The sequence below is a fragment of the Gopherus flavomarginatus genome, chromosome 2 (genome assembly GCF_025201925.1).
Source record: "Gopherus flavomarginatus isolate rGopFla2 chromosome 2, rGopFla2.mat.asm, whole genome shotgun sequence".
Classification (NCBI taxonomy): Eukaryota; Metazoa; Chordata; order Testudines; family Testudinidae; genus Gopherus; species Gopherus flavomarginatus.
Genome location: NC_066618.1, coordinates 89,244,975 through 89,267,949, shown reverse-complemented (window position 1 = coordinate 89,267,949; position 22,975 = coordinate 89,244,975). Strand labels below are relative to the sequence as shown.

General features: G+C 39.9%; 1 protein-coding gene across 12 annotated transcripts in view; it reads left to right on the top strand.

The window, feature by feature from the left end:
* LRRFIP2 (LRR binding FLII interacting protein 2) overlaps positions 1 to 22,975 on the top strand; it is a 125,842-nt gene that overhangs the window by 5,574 nt on the left and 97,293 nt on the right. For all 12 annotated transcript variants that reach the window (XM_050937977.1, XM_050937976.1, XM_050937978.1 and 9 more), the window contains exon 2: positions 6,328 to 6,481. In XM_050937977.1, coding sequence (XP_050793934.1) covers positions 6,392 to 6,481 — 90 coding nt within the window. In that variant the 5' untranslated portion in view covers positions 6,328 to 6,391. The remainder of the gene's footprint in view (positions 1 to 6,327; positions 6,482 to 22,975) is intronic.

The following is a 22,975-nucleotide window of genomic DNA, read 5'->3' as shown; positions in this document are numbered from 1 at the left end:
ACAGGATTTTTCCTTTTAATTTTCAAGTTATCCCCTCTCCCTCCCTGCAACAATGGCAATGGCATTGTCTTATCTCCATGAGGATGTCTGTATGCGTAAACCAGAGTTACACTTTGATAAGCAACTTTGTATCTATATAGTATTTCCCATCTCCACTAGGGAAATACTGCAAATTAACTCTGGTTTACCTCCACTGGGGGTAGCAACTTTGAGAATCCTAGTGTAGATCAACCACCAGTTAACATCACATTTTAAGCACCAGAATAGTTAACCAAGCCCAGAGAAGGTCTAGTCAACAGGTACTTGAAATGCGGGTAGCTGCCTACACAAGGTTTCTGAAGATTGTTGTCACTGGTGGAACTGGACTAGTATAAGCAGTGGTGAGAAATCTTTGCAAGATTTCCCTTGTCTAGATAAGGCCAGAGAGTCAGTGGCAGAGTTGGGAACAGAACTCCACCAGTCCTGGCTCCCACACCTGTGCTTAAACTGTATTCAGCAGGATGGTTAAAAATTGATTCTTTTTTTTGTTAAAAGAAAAAAATTAAAAATTTGATTGTTTTACTTTTTAAAAACTGTCTAAAATGAAATATGAATTTAAAACAAACTGATATGGACTAAATTTATTATCTCTTAAAACTTTTAAATATAAATATGCTAAAACCATGACCCTCTGTTAAAAACTTTGAGTTAAAGGTTGCTTTTCTATATAAAGAAAGAATCAAGGGAAAATTTAACTTTTGAGGTTAAGCTTTATAAATATGGCACAATAGGACAGCCTAAGTAATTTAAGAGGCTCTCATTTTCAAAAGAGCAGGAACTTAAGCTCCAAGCACTTTCACTTAAGCATATTTGACAGTGTTCTTAGGCTGACCTGAAAAAATCAATTTAATTCACTTACAGTTAATCCATCTGTTTCATAAATCATTGTTATAAATATGAAACATATTTTGATCATGTTTTGTATTCAAAACATTTTAAGGTGATTTCGTTTAATTCCAGTTAAATCCTAATGCAGCTTGACACAAATGAGAAAAAAGTTTTCTAGTAATTAGGCAATGTATCATTCACCATTTTCTAACATATTAAAAGTATACAGTTAATAAGATGCTGAAAATATTAAGCTATACAATTGCTTAAATAAACATATCACTATAGCGTACCTCCTAGGTAGCAAAAAGATTTACTAAAGGCTCTGTTCAGTTGTAAATCAGCATGTTTTAATGATATCAACCAATAAGAATTCATCTTTCTTTAGAAAATAACTGAAGTACAAATGGAAAATTTGATTAAAATTAGTTTAAATCAAGAATTTCCACTTGGTGATTTAAATTGCTTGATTTAAATCAATCCACTCTGTCTTGCTTAGTTGACTTGCTTTGTTTGTTGTCACACTACTTTGGAACATCCCACACACTAGTTATTCTGCAAGAGTGGAAAGCTGGTGCATATGGTATCTGCGGAGAGAGAAAAAATACTTGCCTTGTAGTTCTTCTTCTTTAAAGCTATCATCGGAGTGTTACTCACCTTCTTCCCATCATAGTTTAGGCATCTTCTTATGAGGTAATGTTCTTTTACGTTTATGTGTCATACAGCGAAATGTGAGGTAATACACCTAGGAGCAAAGAATGTAGGTCACACAGGATCAGGGAACTATATTTTTGAAAGTAGTGACTCCAAAAGAAACTGTATGGGTCATGGTGGATAATCAACTGAACATGTGCTTCCTGTGTGGTGGGGTGGCTAAGAGAGCAAATGTGATCCTTGGATTTATAAGTGAGGGAAATATCACTGAAGTAGGGAGATGCTTTTACCACAAATACAGCATTGGTGAGATCACTGCTGCAATACTGTGCCGATTTCTGGTGTTGACACTTTAAAAATGATGTTGACAGTCAGAAAAAGTTCAGAAAAGACTTCCAAGAACATTTGAGTTCTGGAAAACCTGTGCTGCAGTAATAGACTAAAGAAGGTCAGTCTGTTTAGTTGAACCAGAGAAAGGAGACTTGATCACAGTCTAAGTACATGGAGAGAAGATTTCTGATGGTATAGGATCTTCAATTTAGTAGACAAAGTCATAACAAGATTCTGTGTCAGGAGAATGAAGCTAGATAAATTCAGATGGGGAATAAGGCAAACATTTCGAATAGTGAGGATAATTAACTATTGAAACCACTTAGGGATGTGGTGGGTTCTCTTTAGAGTTTTTAAATCAAGACTGAATGTCAAAAAGGCATGTGTTAGTGCAACCAAAAGTTATGGGCGTAAAGCAGGAATCATTTGGTGAAATTCTGTCATAGCTGTTATACAGGAAATGATTATAGTGGTTCTCTCTGGTCTTAAAATGTATGAATTTATGTATATAATTTTTTTTTGTTTATCCATAGAGGTGCTTGGTTATACAGACTCTCTCTGTATACATTCAAAACTAAGGTGTCAATGTAGGTTTCATATGAACATGTCTTTCTCAAAAAAAACCCCAAAATAAAATCAACACCACACCCAAACCTAGACAGGTGAAAGCATCAGTAGGCTGTACAGATCATGCACACCCTATGGTTCAAATGTTCTGCTTCCTGTTGTGTGGAGACCTTAGCAGTTCAAACGCTTGAACTGCTAGGCTTGCACTGGAAGCTTCATATGATGTGAAGAATGTGAAAATAGCACAGCTCTGCTCTCCAAGAATGAATGGTTCAACTTCTTTAAGATACTACTTTTTTGTGTCTTCTGCTTGGTACTTGAGATCCATATTGTTGCTGGTGGTTGTTATCCCAAAGCAAGAACTGTACTCGTATGGTATCCTGAAAATCCAGTGCTATATAGTGGGGTTTCTGTTGATCTTTTAGCACTCACGTTTGGATGAGACATTAAACAAAAATCACTCTGTTCAGATGGCATTTAAAGACCCTGTGGCATTCTTTGAAAAGAGTTAAGGCAAGTGATGGTTTTTCTGTTTATAGAATTCTCTCACTATCTAAATGCCTTGCCTGTATGTGGTGCCAACTCTGTACGCATAGATCCAGGCATCAGAACAGGTGGCACTGTTGGAGGTGATTAGTGGTGTGGCCTAAAATATGATGTTTGTATCCTGAGGGAACATCATGAAGAGAGCTTTTGCAGTATAGTCTGGAATCAGAAGATCATAGTATTTGGGACTGAGAGTAGGGTTCTTCCCCAGAGAAGTGGGGTGGAAGGTGTTTTTAGGTTGAGTGTTTATCATAAACAGATAAGAAAAGTTAATAGCACAGAAGTACTTTATATCTCTTTGACTGTAAAGGGTTAACAAGTTCAGTAAGCCTGGCTGTCACCTGACCTGACCAGAGGACCAATCAGAGGACAGGATACTTTCAAATCTTGAGGGAGGGAAGTTTTTGTGCTGTGCTGTTAGTTGTGGTTGTTGTTCACTGTGGGGCTCAGAGGGACCAGACGTGCAACCAGGTTTCTCTCCAATCTCCTTGATACAGGTTCGTATAGATTCCAAATAGTGAGTACGAGGTAGATAAAGTGAGTTAGGCTTATGTTTGTTTTCTTTATTTGCAATTGTGCATTCGGCTGGAAGAAGTTTTAATTGTGCATTTGGCTGGAAGAAGTTCCAATTTGTATTTTTGCTGAAAGGATTTTAATTTGTACTTGAATACTTAGGCTGGGAGGGTATTCCCAGTGTCTATAGCTGAAAAACCCTGTACCTAATTCATCTTAAATTTACAAAGATAATTTTTACTGTTTTTTCTTTCTTTAATTAAAAGCTTTTCTTGTTTAAGAACCTAATTGTTTGTTTATTCTGATGAGACTCCAGGGGGCTGGGTCTGGATTCACCAGGGAATTGGTGGGGAGAAAGGAGGGAAGAGGGAGAGAGAGGCTGATGACTCTCTGTGCCAGGATTACTTTCTCTCAGGATGAGTCTGGGAGGGGGAAGGAGAAGGAGGGAGGAAGTTGAATTGTCCTCTCTGTTTTGTGATTCAAGGAGTTTGAATCACACAGTGATCTTCCAGGGTAACCCAGGGAGGGGAAGCCTGGGAGAGGCAACGGTGAGGGAAAGGATTTACTTTCCTTGTATTAAGATCCAGAGGGTCTGGGTCTTGGGGGTCCCCGGGCAAGGTTTTGGGGGGACCAGAGTGTACCAGGCACTGGAATTCCTGGTTGGTGGCAGCGTTACAGGTACTGAGCTGGTAGTTGAGCTTAGAGGAATTCATGCTGGTACCCCATGTTTTGGACGCTAAGGTTCAGAGTGGGGAATTATACCATGACAAGTGTATACATGTAGATATATCAGGAGAGAATGTAAAGGAATAGAAAAAGAAATGAACAAAGTGATAACATGAAATAGTTGTAGGGAGAAGTTGATATTTGTGTTACCCTCTTATATGCCAAGCTAGTTATCTTTGAGGGGGCATTTGATGATACTTTTTCTGTTACTGGAATAGAAAAATGGTGTCTTGGCAAACTCTCTTCTCAGTAAATTACACCTCTACCCCGATATAATACAAATTCGGATATAAAGCGGTAAAGCAGTGCTCCAGGGGGACGGGGCTGCTCGTTCTGGAGGATCAAAGCAAATTCGATATAACACAGTTTCACCTATAACACGGTAAGAGTTTTTGGCTCCCGAGGACAGCGTTCTATTGGGATAGAAGTGTACATTCTAATGTTAAAGGCTTTGTGTGTTAGCTATTGAATGTGCTACCACTTCTATCTATATAATCACGGTGCTACTAGTATCTATTTTGTACAGCTGTTTTGAGAAACCTTGAGTGTGAATGTTGTTGTGCTATGTAGTTATCCTCCTTCTCCTTGCCCCTCTCACCCCCGCAAGGTTTTGTGAAAGCATTGTGGAAGTAAAAGCTCTATATGGGAGAGTATTAACATTTAATAAAGATTTTTCTTTCTGTTTTTGTTAAAATGGCAGAAGCATTTCAGGGCACGGAATAAATGGGGCAGAAAAGTTAAACATGTTGCCATTACAGATAAGGGTTCTTCTGTTGGTTGAGAGGAGCAGTTTGCTGTATTTGCTTTCCTGGCACTTGCAATCTTTATTTTGACAGATTGATCCCTCCCAGGTCACCCTATTTAAAACCTGAATATAGGTTTGAAGGTGGAATGCAGCTTTGCCAGTCAGCCTAGTAATGCCTATAATAAATGCTGTATATATAAAGTAGTCATTCAGGTGTTCTGAATTCTAAATGCATCAGAGCATTAAAGGGAAATTTCATTACATCTTTCATGTAATTTCAGTAAATCTGAATAACAGGAATTTTTAAAACAAAATGAATCTGTGCAAGTTCTATAGTCATGGTGTATACTATAGGATACTATTTATGCTGTGTACGGTACCATACAATAAAAAGTAAGTTTAAAATTCCTTCTCTAATCCTGCAACTCATAGAAGCAAAGCAGCTAAGAAATGTAATGCTCCACCCTCTTGAGCAAAGTTCATGTTATTTTATATTTCCCTATTACAATGATTTTATGATAGCTTTGACGTTTAACTTAAGGTCATCTCAGCAGTTCTAATAAAAAATATTTACTAAAGAACTTACAATTAAATATTTTGTGAGCCATTACTTCGCATATTAAATTTCTCCCACTTCAGAGCAAACTTTTTGACCAAAAAATCTTAAACTTTAAATATATAATTAGTAGGTGTCTGAGCTTTCCTCCCTTTAATCCCCATCCCAAACCCCGCCCCTCTGTCTGCTTGAAACAAAACAAGTGTTCTCTTTCTCTTACATCATCAGAGCAGCCATGATATCTGTCTTCTCATTCTGCCTTCTGGCTGCAATGAGGGGTGTGTGTATGTCTACTGGCCTACTTCTAGCCTGTTGTGAAGGGGGCACTTTTCTACTTTAGTCCCTAACCGTTTTTCACCACCTCCACCTCAGTGAATAGCTTCAATATTTGGATCTACTGTTGCTTATGACTCTTCCTAGCAGCAGTAGAATGACATTAATGTTTGTGAGAGCTTAAATACTGCCTATGGCATTCTGAATAGTAGTAGTGAAAAGTGACAAGATACTAACAATGGCAAGTTGCTGCTTGGCAAAACTGTGTGCATCAGCAAAGGTATTGGAGCTTCCTGCAGACTTAAGAATTCTGTAGAATGCAAACAGAATGTAGTCTTTATGACCATAAGGGCAGGATATTTTTCTAAAATGAAAGCTGAGATTCTGCAAGACCTGTGGTGACTTTCTGGTGAAATTCCCCTGTTCTTCTCCTTCCTCGGAAAAAAGCCAGAGAAATCTTACCATGGCAGGTAGACTTCTTAAGTGCTGAGTGTGTTACATATAAAGAATCAACAAATAAATCTGATAATATTTATGCTTTTTGTTTCAGATCTGAAAGTTGAGTTTTGACCAGTTCATTCTTGCAAAAGAAATCTAGAAACTAAAGAATAAAAATGGGGACTCCTGGATCGGGGAGGAAAAGAACTCCAGTAAAAGATAGATTCTCTGCAGAAGATGAAGCCTTGAGTCACATTGCCAGAGAGGTCTGTAAAAATTAAATTTATCTAACATATAAAGTACAAATGAAAATTGTTTAACTCAGAATGCAGCCATAAAAATTAACTGTTTAATGCATAGTTCTTAAAGTGGTAAGAATAACTAGTTGCAGGTATTTGACAATTGTTATAAAAATAGAAGTATTTAAATACGTAGTACCTTAAATAAAATGTTACAGTAATATATATTAGCTTAGTTTAAAAGTGTATTGTAGATCTTACTCATTTATTCTAAAGTAATTGGTTACATATTTTCCAAAGAAATGGCTGTTAGTCCAAAAATGTTTTGAAAATCTATATTCATCTCTCCTGTGATTTATACCATGCTTTAGGTTGTTTATGTTGAATTCTAGTGGATATTGCACATGAAATTCTGGGTTATAACTTTCAGGGGAAGTTCATAATTTTCAAAATTATTCAGGAATATAAATTAGGTTTAAAATTTTCTGGACCACAGTTGTTATCTGAAAATACCTTCATTCGTAGATGACTGGGAGGTACATATTTGCCAGAGGCAAGCAACTGGAAATTTGTAGGAGTCTTAAGAAAAAATTGATGCAGGGAGGAATTTGGTCCTACTAAGCATCAGATATTGGAGGTATATAAATAGAAGACTAGGATTTACTGACTGAAAATGGATCTAGTATGAAAGGAACTGGGATTTACTGGAAGGCAAAGACCCTAGTGCTCATAGTGCAGAAGGGAATAGAGAAAGATTGAGCCAGATTTTGAATTTAGTTACACCCATGCAATCCTGTTGACTTTAGTGGGTTTGCAGTGGTAATCTGAGGGCAGAATTTGATTATCTTTATACTGTGAAACCATAGTAAACAGAGGACATCTCCATTTAATCACATTTCATAAGATAAAATAGTTACAAAATCACAGTTTTTGACAATATAGTAGCAGTTCCTCACTATCAAATAGAGCCATGAAAGAGCTGAAGTAAAATAATGCTCCTAAACTTGTAGGGTAGTGAATGAGCATAATAGGAAAGCTCACAGTGATCTCTATATTTAGGTTGTCCAACACTTTCCGCTACAAAAGTTTCTGGCGACCTTGTTAAGAAAAGTTCTAATGCCTTCATTGTTCACAACAGACCTTAGAAATTTGGCAGAGAGAGTGTTTTGGAATCAGAAAATGCCTTTTCTTGGCCTCATGAAATTCAATTCAGGTTTGAGAGAGACTTTTTAAAATTGCTGTTTTCCCCTTTGTCCCTTGTCGTCACCATGTTAAAATAACTGAACATGAGCATTCTAAAAGGTTATGCTATTATCAAAGCAGCAGGAGGAAACTGACTAGGAATACCAGGAGAAGGCAACCTTTCTGGGAGGAGGGTAAAAAGAGCTAAGCTAGCCAGGCTCCTTAGACCTAGCACAGGGCCCTGGTACCCATTACCCCTTCTCGGGGGGCATCATGTGGAGAAGGATTCCACACTCTCCCCCCCTACCCCCAAGTGCTTGAGTTTGGCCAACAGTTTCCATGTGATTCATGTGCCACCTGAGATTCATATAGTCATAGAAATGTAGGAGTTGAAAGGATTACGTCCAATTCCCTTTGCTGAAGCAGGACCAGGTAAACCTAGACCATGGTTGATAGGTGTTTGTCCAACCTGTTCTTAAAAACCTCCAGTGATTGGCACTCTACCACCTCCCGTGGAAGCCTGTTCCAGAGCTCAACTACCCTAATATCTAACCTAACTATCCCATGCTGCAGATTAAGATCATTACTTCTTGATCTACCTTCAGTGGATATAGAGAACAAGTGATCTCCATCCTCTTTATAACAGCCCTTAACATGTTTAAAGACTGTTGTCGGGTCCCCCCTCAGTCTCTTTTCTCAAGACTAAACATTCCCAGGTTTTTGTTGTTAGGTATTTTTTTTGCAAACCCTCCCAGCTTGGGGTCATCTGCAAATATTATAAGCGCACATGCCACCGCATTGTCCAAGTCATTAGTGAAAATGTTGAATAGTACCAGACCCAAAACTAACCCTTGTGGGACCCCATTGCTTACACCTTCCCAGCAAATCATTGATAATTACTGTTTTGAGTATAGTCTTTCAACTGGCTAAGCACCCACCTTATTAATTTTATCTAGATTGCATTTCCCTAGTTTGCTTATGAGAATGTCATGTGGAACTGCACTAAAATCATGATATACTTAATCTTATTTAGGTGCCTAAATAAGAGCTGACTTCTTTTAGAGATCTGGCCCCATATGTGGAAAAACTGGTCCCACTTTGCAAACAGCTAGAGAAGATGTTCCTTTCTCTTAAGCTGTCCTGTGGTTTTGGAGGTGAGGTTCTGCACTCTTTCCCCACTGTCAGCTTGAAGTTGTGAGCACGGTTGGTCTATGGCAAATTCGCTGCCAAATTCTGTGGGACCCTGAATTTGATAGAATATTAATTCAGTTATTTTGGATTGCACTGGAGCTTCCAATTTCTATCTTATGGATTCTGTAGTGAAGATCACATCATTCTGTTTTTGTGACATTACAGTGTGTGGTCATGAAAATGGCTTACATGTGCCTGCCAATATCACAGGCTATAAGCAGAGGCATTTAGAAAGAAGACTAAATGCACGCCTTTTTAATTCAGTTGGGCTTGCAGGGATATAAGTCTACTGCTTCCCCTATTCACTAGGCCAGTAACCCTGTCAAAGAAGGAAATGAGCTTGATTTGGCATGATTTGTTTTTGACAAATCCATGGTGACTGTTCCTTGTAATCCTGTATTTGCTAAGGTGTTTGACAGCTGTTTAATAATTTATTCCAATATCTTTCCAAGTATTGAAGTTGGGACCTCACCTGTCCTCCATGAGCGCTCAAAAATAGTTGCTAACGGTTGTGAGATTTCTTCAGCTAATTCCTTAAGTGTCCTAGCATTCATTTCATAAAACCCTGCTGTCTTGAATATGTCCAAATAATCTAAATATTCTTTAACATTTTTTCTCTTCTGGCCTGTGTTCCTTCCCCCTTGTTAATATTAATTATGTTGAATATCTGGTCACTATTAAGCTTTTAATTGAAAACTGAAGCAAAACAGGCATTAAACACCTCAACCTTCTTGATGTCATCAGTGAGGCTAAGATTTTGTCATGGATTTATTTTATTTATTTTTTTAGTAAAAGTCACAGATAGGTCATAGGCAATAAAGAAAATTCAGGGAAGCCCATGACCTGTCCCTGGCTTTTACTAAAAATATCCATGACAAAATGAGGAGCTGCGGGGTCCCCACACAGACCCTGGCAGCTGTGGGTACCCTGTGAGGACCAGCTGTGGGAACTTCCTGGGGGCTCAGAGCTCCAGGGTCCCGTGCCACCAGCAGCTCAGAGCTGTGGGGTGCCTGCTGCTCGCACAGCTGGGAGCTTTGGGAAGGGACCCCGATGAATTCCATCACTTTGGCAGTCTCCATGACAAAATCGTAGCCTTACTTATAACTGATGACTAGGTCTGTCAATTGATCACAGTTAACGCCTGTGAGAGGGAGGCATCAGCAGTGGGGAGACTGAAACCCCAACCTGTAGCTCCATTGAGGGAGTGGGGGCACACAAAGCCTCAGCAGGCAACGGGGGAGGAGGCACAAAGCCCCGGCCAGCAGGTTGGCCAGAGAGAAGCCCCAGCGTATGTTTTAAAATATAAAAACATTCTAAATATTTAAATAAATGATGTTTTATTAATGTTTAACACTGTGATTAAAACTTTAATCACAATTAATTTTTTTTAATCACTTGACAGCCCTAGTTGTTAACTCTTTCCCTGCTAAGTAGAGGGCCTATACTTTACTTTGCCTTTTCTTGTCCCTAATGTATTTAAAAAACCTCTTCTTACTGCCTTTTCTTTCTCTTGCTAAGGGTAACACAGTTTGTTCCTTAGCCTTTCAGATTTTGTCCCTACATTCTTGTGCTATTCTTTTATACTCCTCATTAGCTTTTGTTCACGTTTATACTTTTTTAGAATTCCTTTTTGATTTTTAGGTCATTAAGAGCTCCTGTTGGAGCAACATTGACCTCTTCCTATTCTTCCTGTCTTTTCTTTGCATTGGAATAGTTTGCAGTTGTGCCTTTAATATTCTTGCCATGAGAAACTGCCAGCTCACCTGAACTCTTTTTTCCCTTAAATTTTTCTTCCATGGGACCCTACCTACCAGTTCTCTGTGTCTGTCAGTCTGCCTGTTTGAAGTCCATTATCCTTATTCTGCTGCTCTTACTCCTTCCTTTTCTTAGCATCATGGAAATCTATCATTTCATGGTCACTTTCACCCAAATTGCCTTCCACCTTCAGATTTGTTACCAATTCCTCCTTGTTAGTCACAATCAAGGCTGAAATGGCAATCCCTTTGGTTTCTTCCTCCACTTTCTGAAACAAAAAGTTGTCCCCAATACAGTCCAAGAACTTTTTGGAAATTTTATGTTCTGCTGTTGTTACCAGGTGATGTGTTTTGGATATTTCTGTTTGTCCTAGAAATGCCACCACCGCCTCTTCCTTCCTTGTTTGGTGCTCTGGAGTAGATCCCAATCATGACATACGTATACATATACATATAAATTTTTTTTTTACCTTTTTTATTTTTACCCAGAGACTTTCAACTGGTCTGCCTCTCACTTCCTTCTGGACCTCCAAACAGATGCATTTTACATCAAGAATATATACACCACCTTCTTACTTTTTATCCTGTCTGTCCTTCCTGATCAAGCCATAACCATCTATGCCAATATTCAAGTCACAGAACTTATCCCACCAAGTTTCGGTGATGCCAATTAAATTATAATTTATTTTACAGACTGATGCTCCAGTTCTTGTTTATTACCCATACTTCTTGCATTCATGTATAGACATCTAAGATGTTAAGCAGTTTCCCCCACTGACTTCCTTTTTATTACTCCTGTGACCGTATTATAATTTTCAACGTCACCCCAAACAACTATCCCTCTGTGAAGACCACTTTTTTATGCATACCTGTGGACTTTTGTCCCTGCCCACTTTGAACCTAGTTTAAAGCCCTGCTGACTAAGTTGGCAAGTCAGTGTGCGAAGATGCTCTTCCCCTTCTCGGTCAGGTGGACCTCATCTGTTTTCAGCAAACCTCTTTTTCCCGGAACAGTGGTCCATAGTTGAGGAAGCAGAAGTCCTGCTTTCACACCATCTCCAGGATACCTGTGACCCTTCCTGCTTCATGTCAAGGGCATGAAAGGGCAAAGCGCACCAACTACCATTCAGTTCCTTTCACTACCTCCTAATTCTTCCAGATCTCCCAGATTCAAATACTGTCTCTTGTTTGAGGGGGCCATGCTTTTAAAATGATGGTCAACTAAATGCCTAGCCTGCTTATAGGAGTTGTAAATCCTGTAGGCTTGACTACAGGTATATCTCACAGGCAAGTCCACGAAGCTGGCATCAGCTCCTAGATCTCAGGACGCCACTGTACATGACTTCCCAGTGTTGAAGTGATCAAGTGCTGGCTCGTGGACTCACGGGGCTTCATCTTCAGCTCTGACTTCTAAAATGACCAAACATAATAAAAGAACATCAAAGAAGGTAGAGGCCACGAGGAGTTCTTCCCTGTACTTCTTTACTTTCAAGACTTTGCAGTCCCATGTGGTTCCTGCCAATGCTGAATCCAAATGAGTTATCCGAAGTAGCTCCACAGAAAACTTTAACTGAAGAACTTAACTCTGTTAACCTCCAGCTCTTTAACGTTGGCACCAACGAAGGCTTTTTCAGCACCACAGACAACAGTAGTAATCTCTAGATATTCACCATGATGTCATGGCACAGTCTCTGTTGTTGATCCCTTGGTGCCATACTGCACTGACAGTCGTCCTAGTGCTGCACAAACCAGAATCTCCCTTGCTGTCCACATCTGTATTGCTGGTGGCACCAGGAGACACTCTGTCTATAGTGAAAAGGTGTTACCAGCAATGCCCACATGTATGGCACCAACTATGGAGTTGGCATGCTCCTTTTTCATTGTCCTCTTGGGTGGCTTCACATGATGGCTAGGGAATGGAACATTCCCATACGTACTCTCCCAGAAGGTCATCTCCACCTTCCTCAGTCCACTAAACAGGACATGGGCCATGGTTCCTGACACCATGGCCACCAGGCTCCGACCCTTTAATGCCCATACTAGGTGCCTTGATCTGCTCAGGGAAGATAGAACTACCCAGACAGGCCTTGTTACTCTAAGGCTTCTCCTTTTACAGCCATGGCGATGTCAGGTTGCAACCACCTGCTCAGACTTCCTCTGGCATGTCCTCATATTTAGGTAATGTCACAGTTCTTCTGGTTAATCTCTTTGGGCCCACTATGATTTCCTTATGCCCTAGTGATGCCGTGGTTCCCCTAAGTACCCTTAAACAATTTTAGGTGATTTCAGGACCTCCAGAAGACAGTCTCTAACTCCTTACAAATCCCAATGGAGGAGGTCAGGAATCTATCCATAAACTAATCAATAGCTTACGGTCTGCTTCTTCAGGGAAGATGGCCCTTCTCATGGACAAGGCCGTTATGGACCTTACACGAGTGATCTTACCGATAGTGTTTCCCACATCCAGCAAAGTGGATGAAAAATATCAAGTTCCATCTTACGGGGCTGAGTTCTCTTATATGCAGCCAGTATCATCGTCATTAACAGTGGCAGCTGCTAGTCAAAAGCTGTCAGGACAAAACCACTTCACAACACAGTGAACTTTCCAGACTTATTTATTGACCGTAAGTCGTACTCTTCTGCTAGCTTGCAGTTCTGTGTTGTTAATTACAAGGTCATAATGGCTAGGTATGACTCCCTTAATTATGAAAAGTTCACATCTTTGCCAACAGAGGCTGCCTCATGCAAAGGAGGAGTAACCGACACCAGCTTCCTGGCCTCACTGGAGTTACTGTTCAGTAACTACATCAGTAGTTATATAATGGACCTTATGGCTGCAAGGATCATTGGGCTTTCCTCATGAGGTACAATCTACAGTGTAAGCCTTTTGAGGGTTTGGAGTTACTCAGCTCTAAAACAGATTCATAGATTCTAGGACTGGAAGGGATCTCGAGAGGTCATCGAGTCCAGTCCCCTGCCCTCATGGCAGGGACCAAATACTATCTAGACCATCTCGGATAGACATTTATCTAAGCTACTCTGAAATATCTCCAGAGACGGAGATTCCACAACCTCCCTAAGCAATTTATTCCAGTGTTTAACCACCCTGACAGTTAGGAACTTTTCCCTAATGTCCAGTCTAAACCTCCCTTGCTGCAGTTTAAGCCCATTGCTTCTTGTTCTATCCTTAGGGGCTAAGGTGAACAAGTTTTCTCCTTCCTCATGACACCCTTTTGGATACCTGAACCTGCTATCATGTCCCCTCTGTCTTCTCTTTTCCAAACTAAAGAAACCCAATTCTTTCAGCCTTCCTTCATAGATCATGTTCTCTAGACCTTTAATCATTCTTGTTGCTCTTCTCTGGACCCTCTCCAATTTGTCCACATCTTTGTTGAAATGCAGTGCCTAGAACTGGACACAATAGTCCAGTTGAGGCCTAACCAGCGCAGAGTAGAGTGTAAGAATGACTTCTCGTGTCTTGCTCACAACATACCTGTTAATGCATCCCAGAATCACGTTTGCTTTTTTTCATATTTAGCTTGCAGTCCACTATAACCCCTAGATCCCTTTCTGCCATACTCCTTCCTAGACAGTCTCTTCCTATTTTATGTGTGTGAAACAGATTTTTCCTTCCTAAGTGGAGCACTTTGCATTTGTCTTTGTTAAACTTCATCCTGTTTACCTCAGACCATTTCTCCAATTTGTCCAGATCATTTTGAATTATGACCCTGTCCTCCAAAGCAGTTGTGCAGGACACTTGCTCGTGGATTCGGATGCCACTGTAAAGATGTGGAAATTGTGTGTGAGAGATGCTCAGATACTATGGTGAACATGAGGAAATGAAAAATCCTGTGTGTACTGTATGTTTTGGTTGGTGTACTGTAAATAAGACTGGACACCAACTGAAAGTGAGGATAAAAATATTGAACAGCTGCTCCATTTTCCAAACCAATCTCTATGCTGTGTGCTGAAGAGATGAGAGGGCTGGTGGGGAAAAATAAAATATAATGATGCAGTTAAAGGCTATCATATTGTGTGCATGCAAGGGGGAAGGATTAAGGTTGCATGGGCAACCTAAATTCTGGGATATCTTAACTTTTGAGTGCTTGACTTTGCCACTGAAATGCTTTCTTACCATGACTTTTTATGTAACTAGATCATATTAGTGCATGTGAACAGGAAGTACTAGAATGAATATGTAACTACCATTTTCAGAATTTTTTCCAAAATTGGTTAAACTTAATTTTAGAACACATTTCAGTATTAAGTTAGAGACTGTCAACTTACAGCCTTAAAAAAAAAAAAAAAAAAAAAAAAAAAAAAAGTTGTTTTAGCTATAGCTTCCAATGACTTTGCTGATAATTGTGGTTTTTCAGTCATATTTTCATGTTCTGTAAAAACCTTTGTTCTATTTTGCTGGATGAAAGATCTGCACAAACATGGGAAACTGACTTCTGCACAGAGAACAGTGAAACTAACTTATTAAAAATGGTGTAGAAGTAATTTGTGTAGTAAGTGAAGGCCCTGATAAAGGCCTGAGGCCTGAACTAAAATAATGGCCAAGACTTTGCTAACATAAAGCAAAGTGAAGCTGTGAGCCAGAGGCAGGCTCTGCTCACAGAAGCTGGCAAGGAAAGGGCTGATGCTGCAAGAAGAGACGTACCTAAAAGGTACTGAACACTAGAGATCAGAACATTCACATACTTGCACATTCCACACAGATAACAAGGAACAGACTGACCCATCCCAATGACAGGGGCAAAAGGGTAAAATGATGGATAGAGTTGTTTTGATCGAACCAACATGTACAAGGTGAGAGGTGGCACCTTACTGCGTAGAGGGGTTGTACCTTGCTACGTAGAAGGATTGTACCTCAATACGTCAGGAGTGATGTGTAACTTGTTTGTACCTGTGTATAAAAATGTATCCCTGGGGTGATGTCTTTGTCCGGCCGAGGAGGCAGTGGAAAGTCCCGCCACTGACTGAGCCGAGTCCATTGCCAAGAGGCACTTTCTCGTAGTATGCCCTGAGTTAGGCTAAGAAACCTACAGGGAACTGCAATTGTGTCCGAGCGCAATAAACCTGGCCGACGTGCCTTCGTACCTTACTAGACTCTGTGGTCATTGGGGGTTCTCTTCGGGTCTGCTGTGTCAGCTGTCTGCGCAGAGCTGGGGCAGCACACACAGGGAACACACGCACGCAGCCGAGTGATACCAACAAGGAGAGAGCAGAGCAGAGCACCACACCGGTAGTGCTTCTGACAACAACACACCTCTGACAACAATTTGTATTAAAATCTTGTATGATAGTGCCTTCTGCTGTCAGGTGGTTTAGCCCCTTTATTCATGCAGAACTATCAGGCTCTTATATAGTGCTTCAGAGAAAATACCATAGCCATCTTCATGCCCAGTATACAGGCTGTCATAGTCCATCTGTTAGCCAACTTAATTGAATGCAAGAAGACTGAGTTACTTTTTTAGCCCTTTCAAGGAGAACATTATTTTCCTACAGTATAATAGAACCAATTCAGCTTCAATAAAATTAGGTTATTTAAATGGATTGAAAACTTCTTTGAAAGTAACCATGTACTTATTTCTGAAATCTCTGCATGTTCTCTTTTGGTGCTTTAAGAGTCAAACTGTCTCACTAACCACAGCATGGTAGTTTTGATACTGTCCCTGACTGTTATCTAGGACTAGTTGGATATGGGCCCACTACAGAGTTTTCAAAAGGTGACTCAGTTGCCAAAGGGGAACCCATTGAATTGTCTAAGTACTTACTTGTTTCTGGTGAGACTTTCTATTCATACTTAAAGTACATCTTCCTTTTAGCTCATGTTATCCTATGCTTTGTATTGACATTATTAGAATGACTCTTCCCTAATTTCTGTGCAATCCATCTGTTAAATAAAAAACGTCGATCTACCGATTTTTCCGCAATGTCCATCTACAGTGTGCTTGGCACCAGATAGGATGTGGAGGTGTCCTCTTCAGCGCAAGGAGCAGCTTACATTCTGAGAAGGACCAACAAACAGACATTTGGTGATGAAAAGATGAAATTACAAATTGTTGGAATGATCAGCTTTTATCTATCTAGAGGACATCTTCCCGTCTCATTATTTTTTGCTACCTGATAAGCAGGACTACATACATTTTTTTTTTTTTGTCTTTCTAGGTTGCTAAGAATAGAGAGGACCCCTCCCCCCCCACCCCTCCCCCCAAGTAGAGCTTCGCTAATATGTGGGTTAAAAGTTGTTTTGTGCAATGGCCAGCATAGTTTAATGGTGGCAATGAAGGTCACAGTGCTTAAATACAGAGTACAAAATTTGATGTATAGGTACCCCAAAGGTCAAAGTTAGTTACTTGCTAATCGTGGGTCATTGATAGACTAGTCACTTTGATTTGTTAGTTTATAGTCAACTTTACATTCTGCTACTCATATATTAGAATAGTGCTACAGTGTCTGCAGATGCAGTGTAATGTTTACAGTCAAACCAGTTGTTTTAATTGAAATAACTTCAATATTTTTAAGTTATTAGGTTTTGTGAGAAATGTATTAAAATATATCGCCCATGATATTTGGCACTATAAGAACTTGAATGTGATTTTCAAAGTTCATTACAAAAGTGGATAATGCTATCCCCATTTTGCAGAAGGTAAAACTGGTACAACAAGATTAACTTGTGCAAGATTACACAATGAACCAAGACTACAGTGCTGATTGTTTGAGCCAAGTAGTCAACTTGTCTGTCTTCAGTTTTATAGGGGAGGTTAGTTGCACAGATTAAATGTCAAGGTAACATCAAATTACTTAGGATGCTTAAAATCTTACTGAAAATTAGAACTTTATGTTTTTATATCTCTTGAATTTTGGATATAATTTTTGTGGAAAAATCACTTTTTGGTCAGATTTTGACCTTTTTTAATAAGGAAAACTGGGCATTCTGGATATGAGAGTGTACATTTCCTAATTTTCTATCTTTAATAGTACAGTCTTTTGTCAGACTTTTTTAAATATGCACAGGCCCTCTTTAGATCTATTGATAGACTGATTACTGGTAATTGTTTGAATCCATTTGATTTCTCTAATGTGTGCAAGTCTGTGTTTGTTTGCATGCTGTGTTTACCGATAATTTACACAGTAGGGCTTTAAGTAAAAAAGTAACTGGCTGGATTATAAGATTTCCTGTACCTTTTTTCCTGCTTTGAAAAGTGTCTTGTCAATGCAGAGCTGGCACTGATATGAAACCATTTCAACTGAGTATGTAAAACATGTGAAATGTAGTCTTGGTGAGAGTTAATTAAAATCAAGGCATGGTATTTTTATATGGCAGGCAGTATAAATTAGTTACAATTAATTTGCCTCCTATTCCTTCACCATTTGATTACTATTTTTATCTTTAGCTGTAGTATAATCAAACTCTAAAAACATAATTATGCACCTATTCTTTTCTTTGGTTTTCATAAACTAATCTGGAAATAGTGACTCATCTGCAGTTGTCATGTAAATCTCACAGATTACAACATAAGGAATTTTTATAAAATGAGTGTTGTCATGACCAAAGCCAATAGATATTCCTTCACAACTATAGCACTTACTAGATTTTGAAAAGGCATTCTTTCAACTTTAACTAGTAGACTAAGTACTACGTTATTGGACTCAGCTTGTCTCCTTTCACCCTCTAACCCTGTGACTACCTGTTGTGAGGAATTTTCATCCTACTTGAGAACACTGAATAAATTTGTGACAGCCCTTCATCCAGGGTTCAATCCTTTAACACAGGGGTAGGCAACCTATAGCATGGGTGCCAAAGTCAGCGGGTGAGCTGATTTTCAGTGGCGCTCATACTGCCTGGGTCTTGGCCACCATTCCGGGGGGCTCTGCATGTTAATTTAATTTTAAGTGAAGCTTCTTAAACATTTTAAAAGCCTTGTTTACTTTACATACAATAGTTTAGTTATATATTATAGACTTATAGAAAGAGACCTTCTAAAAACGTTAAAATGTATTACAGGCACACACAACCTTAAATTAGAGTGAATAAATGAAGACTCGGCACACCACTGCTGAAAGGTTTCCGACCCCTGCTTTAGCATCTATGTACAACCCTTAAGGAAATAATACAATGGTATGGGCTGCACTATCAATAATAAATTGAAGAAGGACCGATTGGAGCCTGAATAAAAAGTAGCTGGTTTAAAATGAAGCCTAGAAAAGCCTAAGTGAAGTAAGAGGAGGCAGGTTCCTCAGTGAGATGGAAAATGCTACCACCCTCCTCAGTCAAGAGCAAATGTCTTTTGTGAGTTATGCTGGACTTGTTAAGGACTATAAAGAAAGCAGCAGTCACTGGAAGGGCCTCTCTTTAGCTCCAGCAAACAAGAAGGCTCAGTACGTGCCTGTGAGACCAAATCAAAACAGCCACAGTGGTTAGCATTCATTCCCTGTTGGCTGGACTATTGCATCTTTTTCTACTTTGATCTAGATAAGAAACTTAAAGAAGCTGCAACTAATGCACAACACAGCTGCCTGTCTCCTTAGCTAAATGTTTGACATCAGTGCTCCACAACCTGTGCTACATCTCTTGGATTTTTTAAAATAAGAAAACAATAGGAAAATGCAAAAAGAAAATGGTGGATAGGCAGTATTTATGGACAACCATAATAAATATGATTGATAAAAATAGATTGCCATGGCCATATGTGAAATAATGAGACACACAACCTTTTTATATATGGTGAAAATTTACTGCAAATTTAGCATTCACTTTAGCTAATATCATAGAACCATAGGGTTAGAAGGGACTGCAAGCTACCACATTTAGTTTAGCCCCCTGCCAAGTTGCAGAATTTGTTGTGTCTAAACCAGTGGTGGGCAACCTGCAGTTTTGGGACCACATGCTGCCCATGAGGGTAATCTTATTGCGGGCAACAAGACATTTTGCAGAGGTTCACCATCCACAGATGCAGCTTCCTTCAGCTCCCATTGGCCGAGAATGGCAAACCACGGCCACTGGAGCTTGTTGGCTGGCATTCCATCCCTTTGATCATCTTTGTCACTCACTTCTGGATCCTTTTCAGTTTCTCTAGATCCTTTCTATGCATTGTTGACCAAAATTGTACAACCATACTCCAGCTGAGGCCTAAACAGCACCAAATAGAGCAGTACTATCACCTCTTGTGACTTGCATGCTATGCCTCTGTTAATGAAACCTAAAATTACATTTGCTTTTTTTGCAGCAGTGTTGCATTGCTGACTAATGTTGAGATTGTGATCCACCACAGCTCCAAGATCCTTCTCAGCAGTTATGCTGCCCAGCCAGTTTTTCCCCATTCTGTGTTTGTGTGTTTGTTTTTTCTTCCCTAAGTATAGAACCTTACATTTTCCTTTGCTGAATTTTCATTTTGTTATCTATAGCCCAGTTTTCCAATTTATGAGGATCCCTCTGAATTTTAGCTCTATCCTTCAAAGTATTGCCACCCCCTCTCCCCCTACCACACGAGCTTCCTGCTGAACGCTTCTTGCTGTGGTCTGCAATATTCCATTGATTTAATGCCTCACTGAGGTCTCCATCAATAAAGCCGTTTGCTGCATGTGGTGCAATACATTACCATTGATGTTGAGGAAGAAAAAATGCCATGAGTACTAGTTCCTCTAGTGAACTACTTGGGTTTTTTAATTGATCACAGAGTCCCCCAGACTAGAGAGCTATATACATCATCCAGTGTGAGTTGCTGATAAAGAGGCAACTGAAGCGGATCGTACTCTAAATCATTGATTCTCAACGAGGGGTACATGTACCCCTGGGGGCACATACAGGTCTTCCGGGGAGAGGGAGTACATCAAGTCATCTAGATATTAGCCTAGTTTTACAATAGGCTACATAAAAAGCAGTAGTGAAGTTATTACTAACTAAAATTTCATACAGACAATGACTTGTTTATACTGCTCTATATACTATACACTGAAATGTAAGCACAATATTTATATTCCAATTGATCTGTTTTCTAATTATATGGTAAAAATGAGAACATAAGAAACTTTTCAGTAATACTGTGCTGTGACACTTCGTATTTTTGTTTGATTTTTGTAAGCAAGTAGTTTTTAAGTGAGGTGAAACCTGGGGGTATGCAGGACAAGTCAGACTCCTGAAAGGGTACAGTAGTCTGGAAAGGTCGAGAATCGCTGCTTTAAATAGTCCCAGTAGTGAAAGGTACAGGAAGTCTGTTCTCTCTGTGAAAGCTTGCAAGGGGGAATACCATTGCAGGGCTATAGTACTTAATTTTTGCCAGGGCTCTCAGCTTGGCTCCAGGTCAGTTCCCCACATAGGCACAGGAGCAGGGTGCAGAGATTAGAGGCAAAGGGAGCACAGTGCCCAGGTTAGGCGTGCAGAAGGGGGTTGAAGGTGCCCTCTGGATGCCCAGACAGTGCTTAATTTTTGTTGGGGCTGAGCCCCAGCACTTCTTTGAATACAAATAAGCACTTTGGAGCTATCCACCAGCCCTGAATTACTTAGTCTTAGATGTCTTCCTCAGGACAGCTGATTTTCTTTGAAATATTACTGTGTAAAAACTATTAAATCATTCACTGTTTCTGGCTTCAGTGAAGTGCGTTTCTCATTGTGTGACAAGAGACTAAGAAGGCTCCCTCAGAAGGTTCATTGGACGCAAAGATGGAATGCACAAACTGTGCAACTTGACTGTGAAGGGGAAATTTGTGCTTGAATTGTCTCCACCACTCCAGCAGTTGCACATCTTCATTCTTTGATAGCCTCAGAATAATATACTTTGACACTTTGTCACTTCCACGGTTGCTTTCCAAATCCTCAAACTGTGTATGTGACCATTTTGTCTCCATTGGTGATGGTGTCTGTGTAGCTGACGAAAGAAGCATAAGATTGTGATAACTTCTTTTCTCTCCTCTTCAGTGAAAACTTTCATCCCCTTCATTTGTTGGTGCAGGAAAATCGCTGATCTCTTCGTAGGCTTGATTTCAAACTTTTTAGTGAGACATGGCAAAGTTTTGAATTTGTGTAGATTTAGACTATTTACATCAGTGGTAGAGGATGGAGATACTTTTTCAGCCTTTCGTACCAAATGGGCACGACATGGAGAGTGGGCTTTGACTGCTCTAGCACATCTGATGCTTCCTTGAAGAGCTGCAGGAACTCTTATTAAGATGTTTAAGGTCTTTGTGGTCAATGCTATCAATGAGCTGAATATCCCCCTTTTCTGTAAAAACATCCTATGTTCTGTCCCACTGCTTCTCGATTGTCTTAAGTTTGAGTAGCTTGCTGTTCGATCATGTCTCTAGATTTTCTTTCAGAGACTTCTGTAGTCTGCTTTGAAGTCCAGATCTTCTGAAGTAAGTAATGAGGTTTTGGGTTGTGTGTATCAGTTGGTTTATTGCTTCCTCTTTCTGGTTTCCCGGTTTGGTAATGTGCTCAAGTATGGTATTATAATGTGTGCTGAATGAGAGAGCTATACCGACTTACCTTGCAGAAGCAGCTGCCTCCCTTGCCAACTGACCTGATACAGCAGGGGTAGGCAACCTATGGCACGCGTGCTGAAGGTGGCACGCGAGCTTATTTTCAATGGCACTCACACTGCCCAGGTCCCGGTCACCAGTCGGGGGGGGTGGGGGGAGGCTCTGCATTTTAATTTAATTTTAAATGAAGCTTCTTAAACATTTTAAAAACGTTAAAATGTATTACTGGCACGCGAACCTTAAATCACAGTGAATAAATGAAGACTTGGTACATCACTTCTGAAAGTTTGCCAGCCCCTGTGATACGGCAATACTGAAGTTACGTGAAGTTTCCTAAATTGCTTGGCTGCTTAAACTGTGGCAATAGGAGAATGGGGATTTTTGCAGCCTGCCTTCATCTATCATCTCCCCTTTCTATGTATATGGTGGCTGGGGATGGAGCGAATATTTAGCCTCTATGGGGAGGCAGACTTTGCTGGGTGTGTTGGTCTATATCACACATCTCTCTTTTTGGGGGAGGAGGACTTCGTGTCTCTTGGAAGTATACGCAGGAATTTCATTATATTCACATCCAATCCACTATGTGCAAACATGGTGAACAATATAACTGTATCCGTGAATATAGAGCAGATATCCATGGATTTGCAGGGCTCTAGCTATTGTCCAGGGATTTCTGGGAGCTAGGGATCAAGTTCCCGTGCTTCCACTTTCTCCGTCCCATAATGTAATGCTTTCCCCATTTTTTTTTTTTAAACTCCCACAGTCCCATGTACCTTTTTTCGGTCTCAGTCTCTTTGGCAGAAACATGGGCCCAGTATTGCTCAGTGCAATTATCATGAGCATTGCTAATACAGGACATACACTTCTTGTACATTTGAAGAACTTGAAGGAGTACTACTACAATAGGGAGT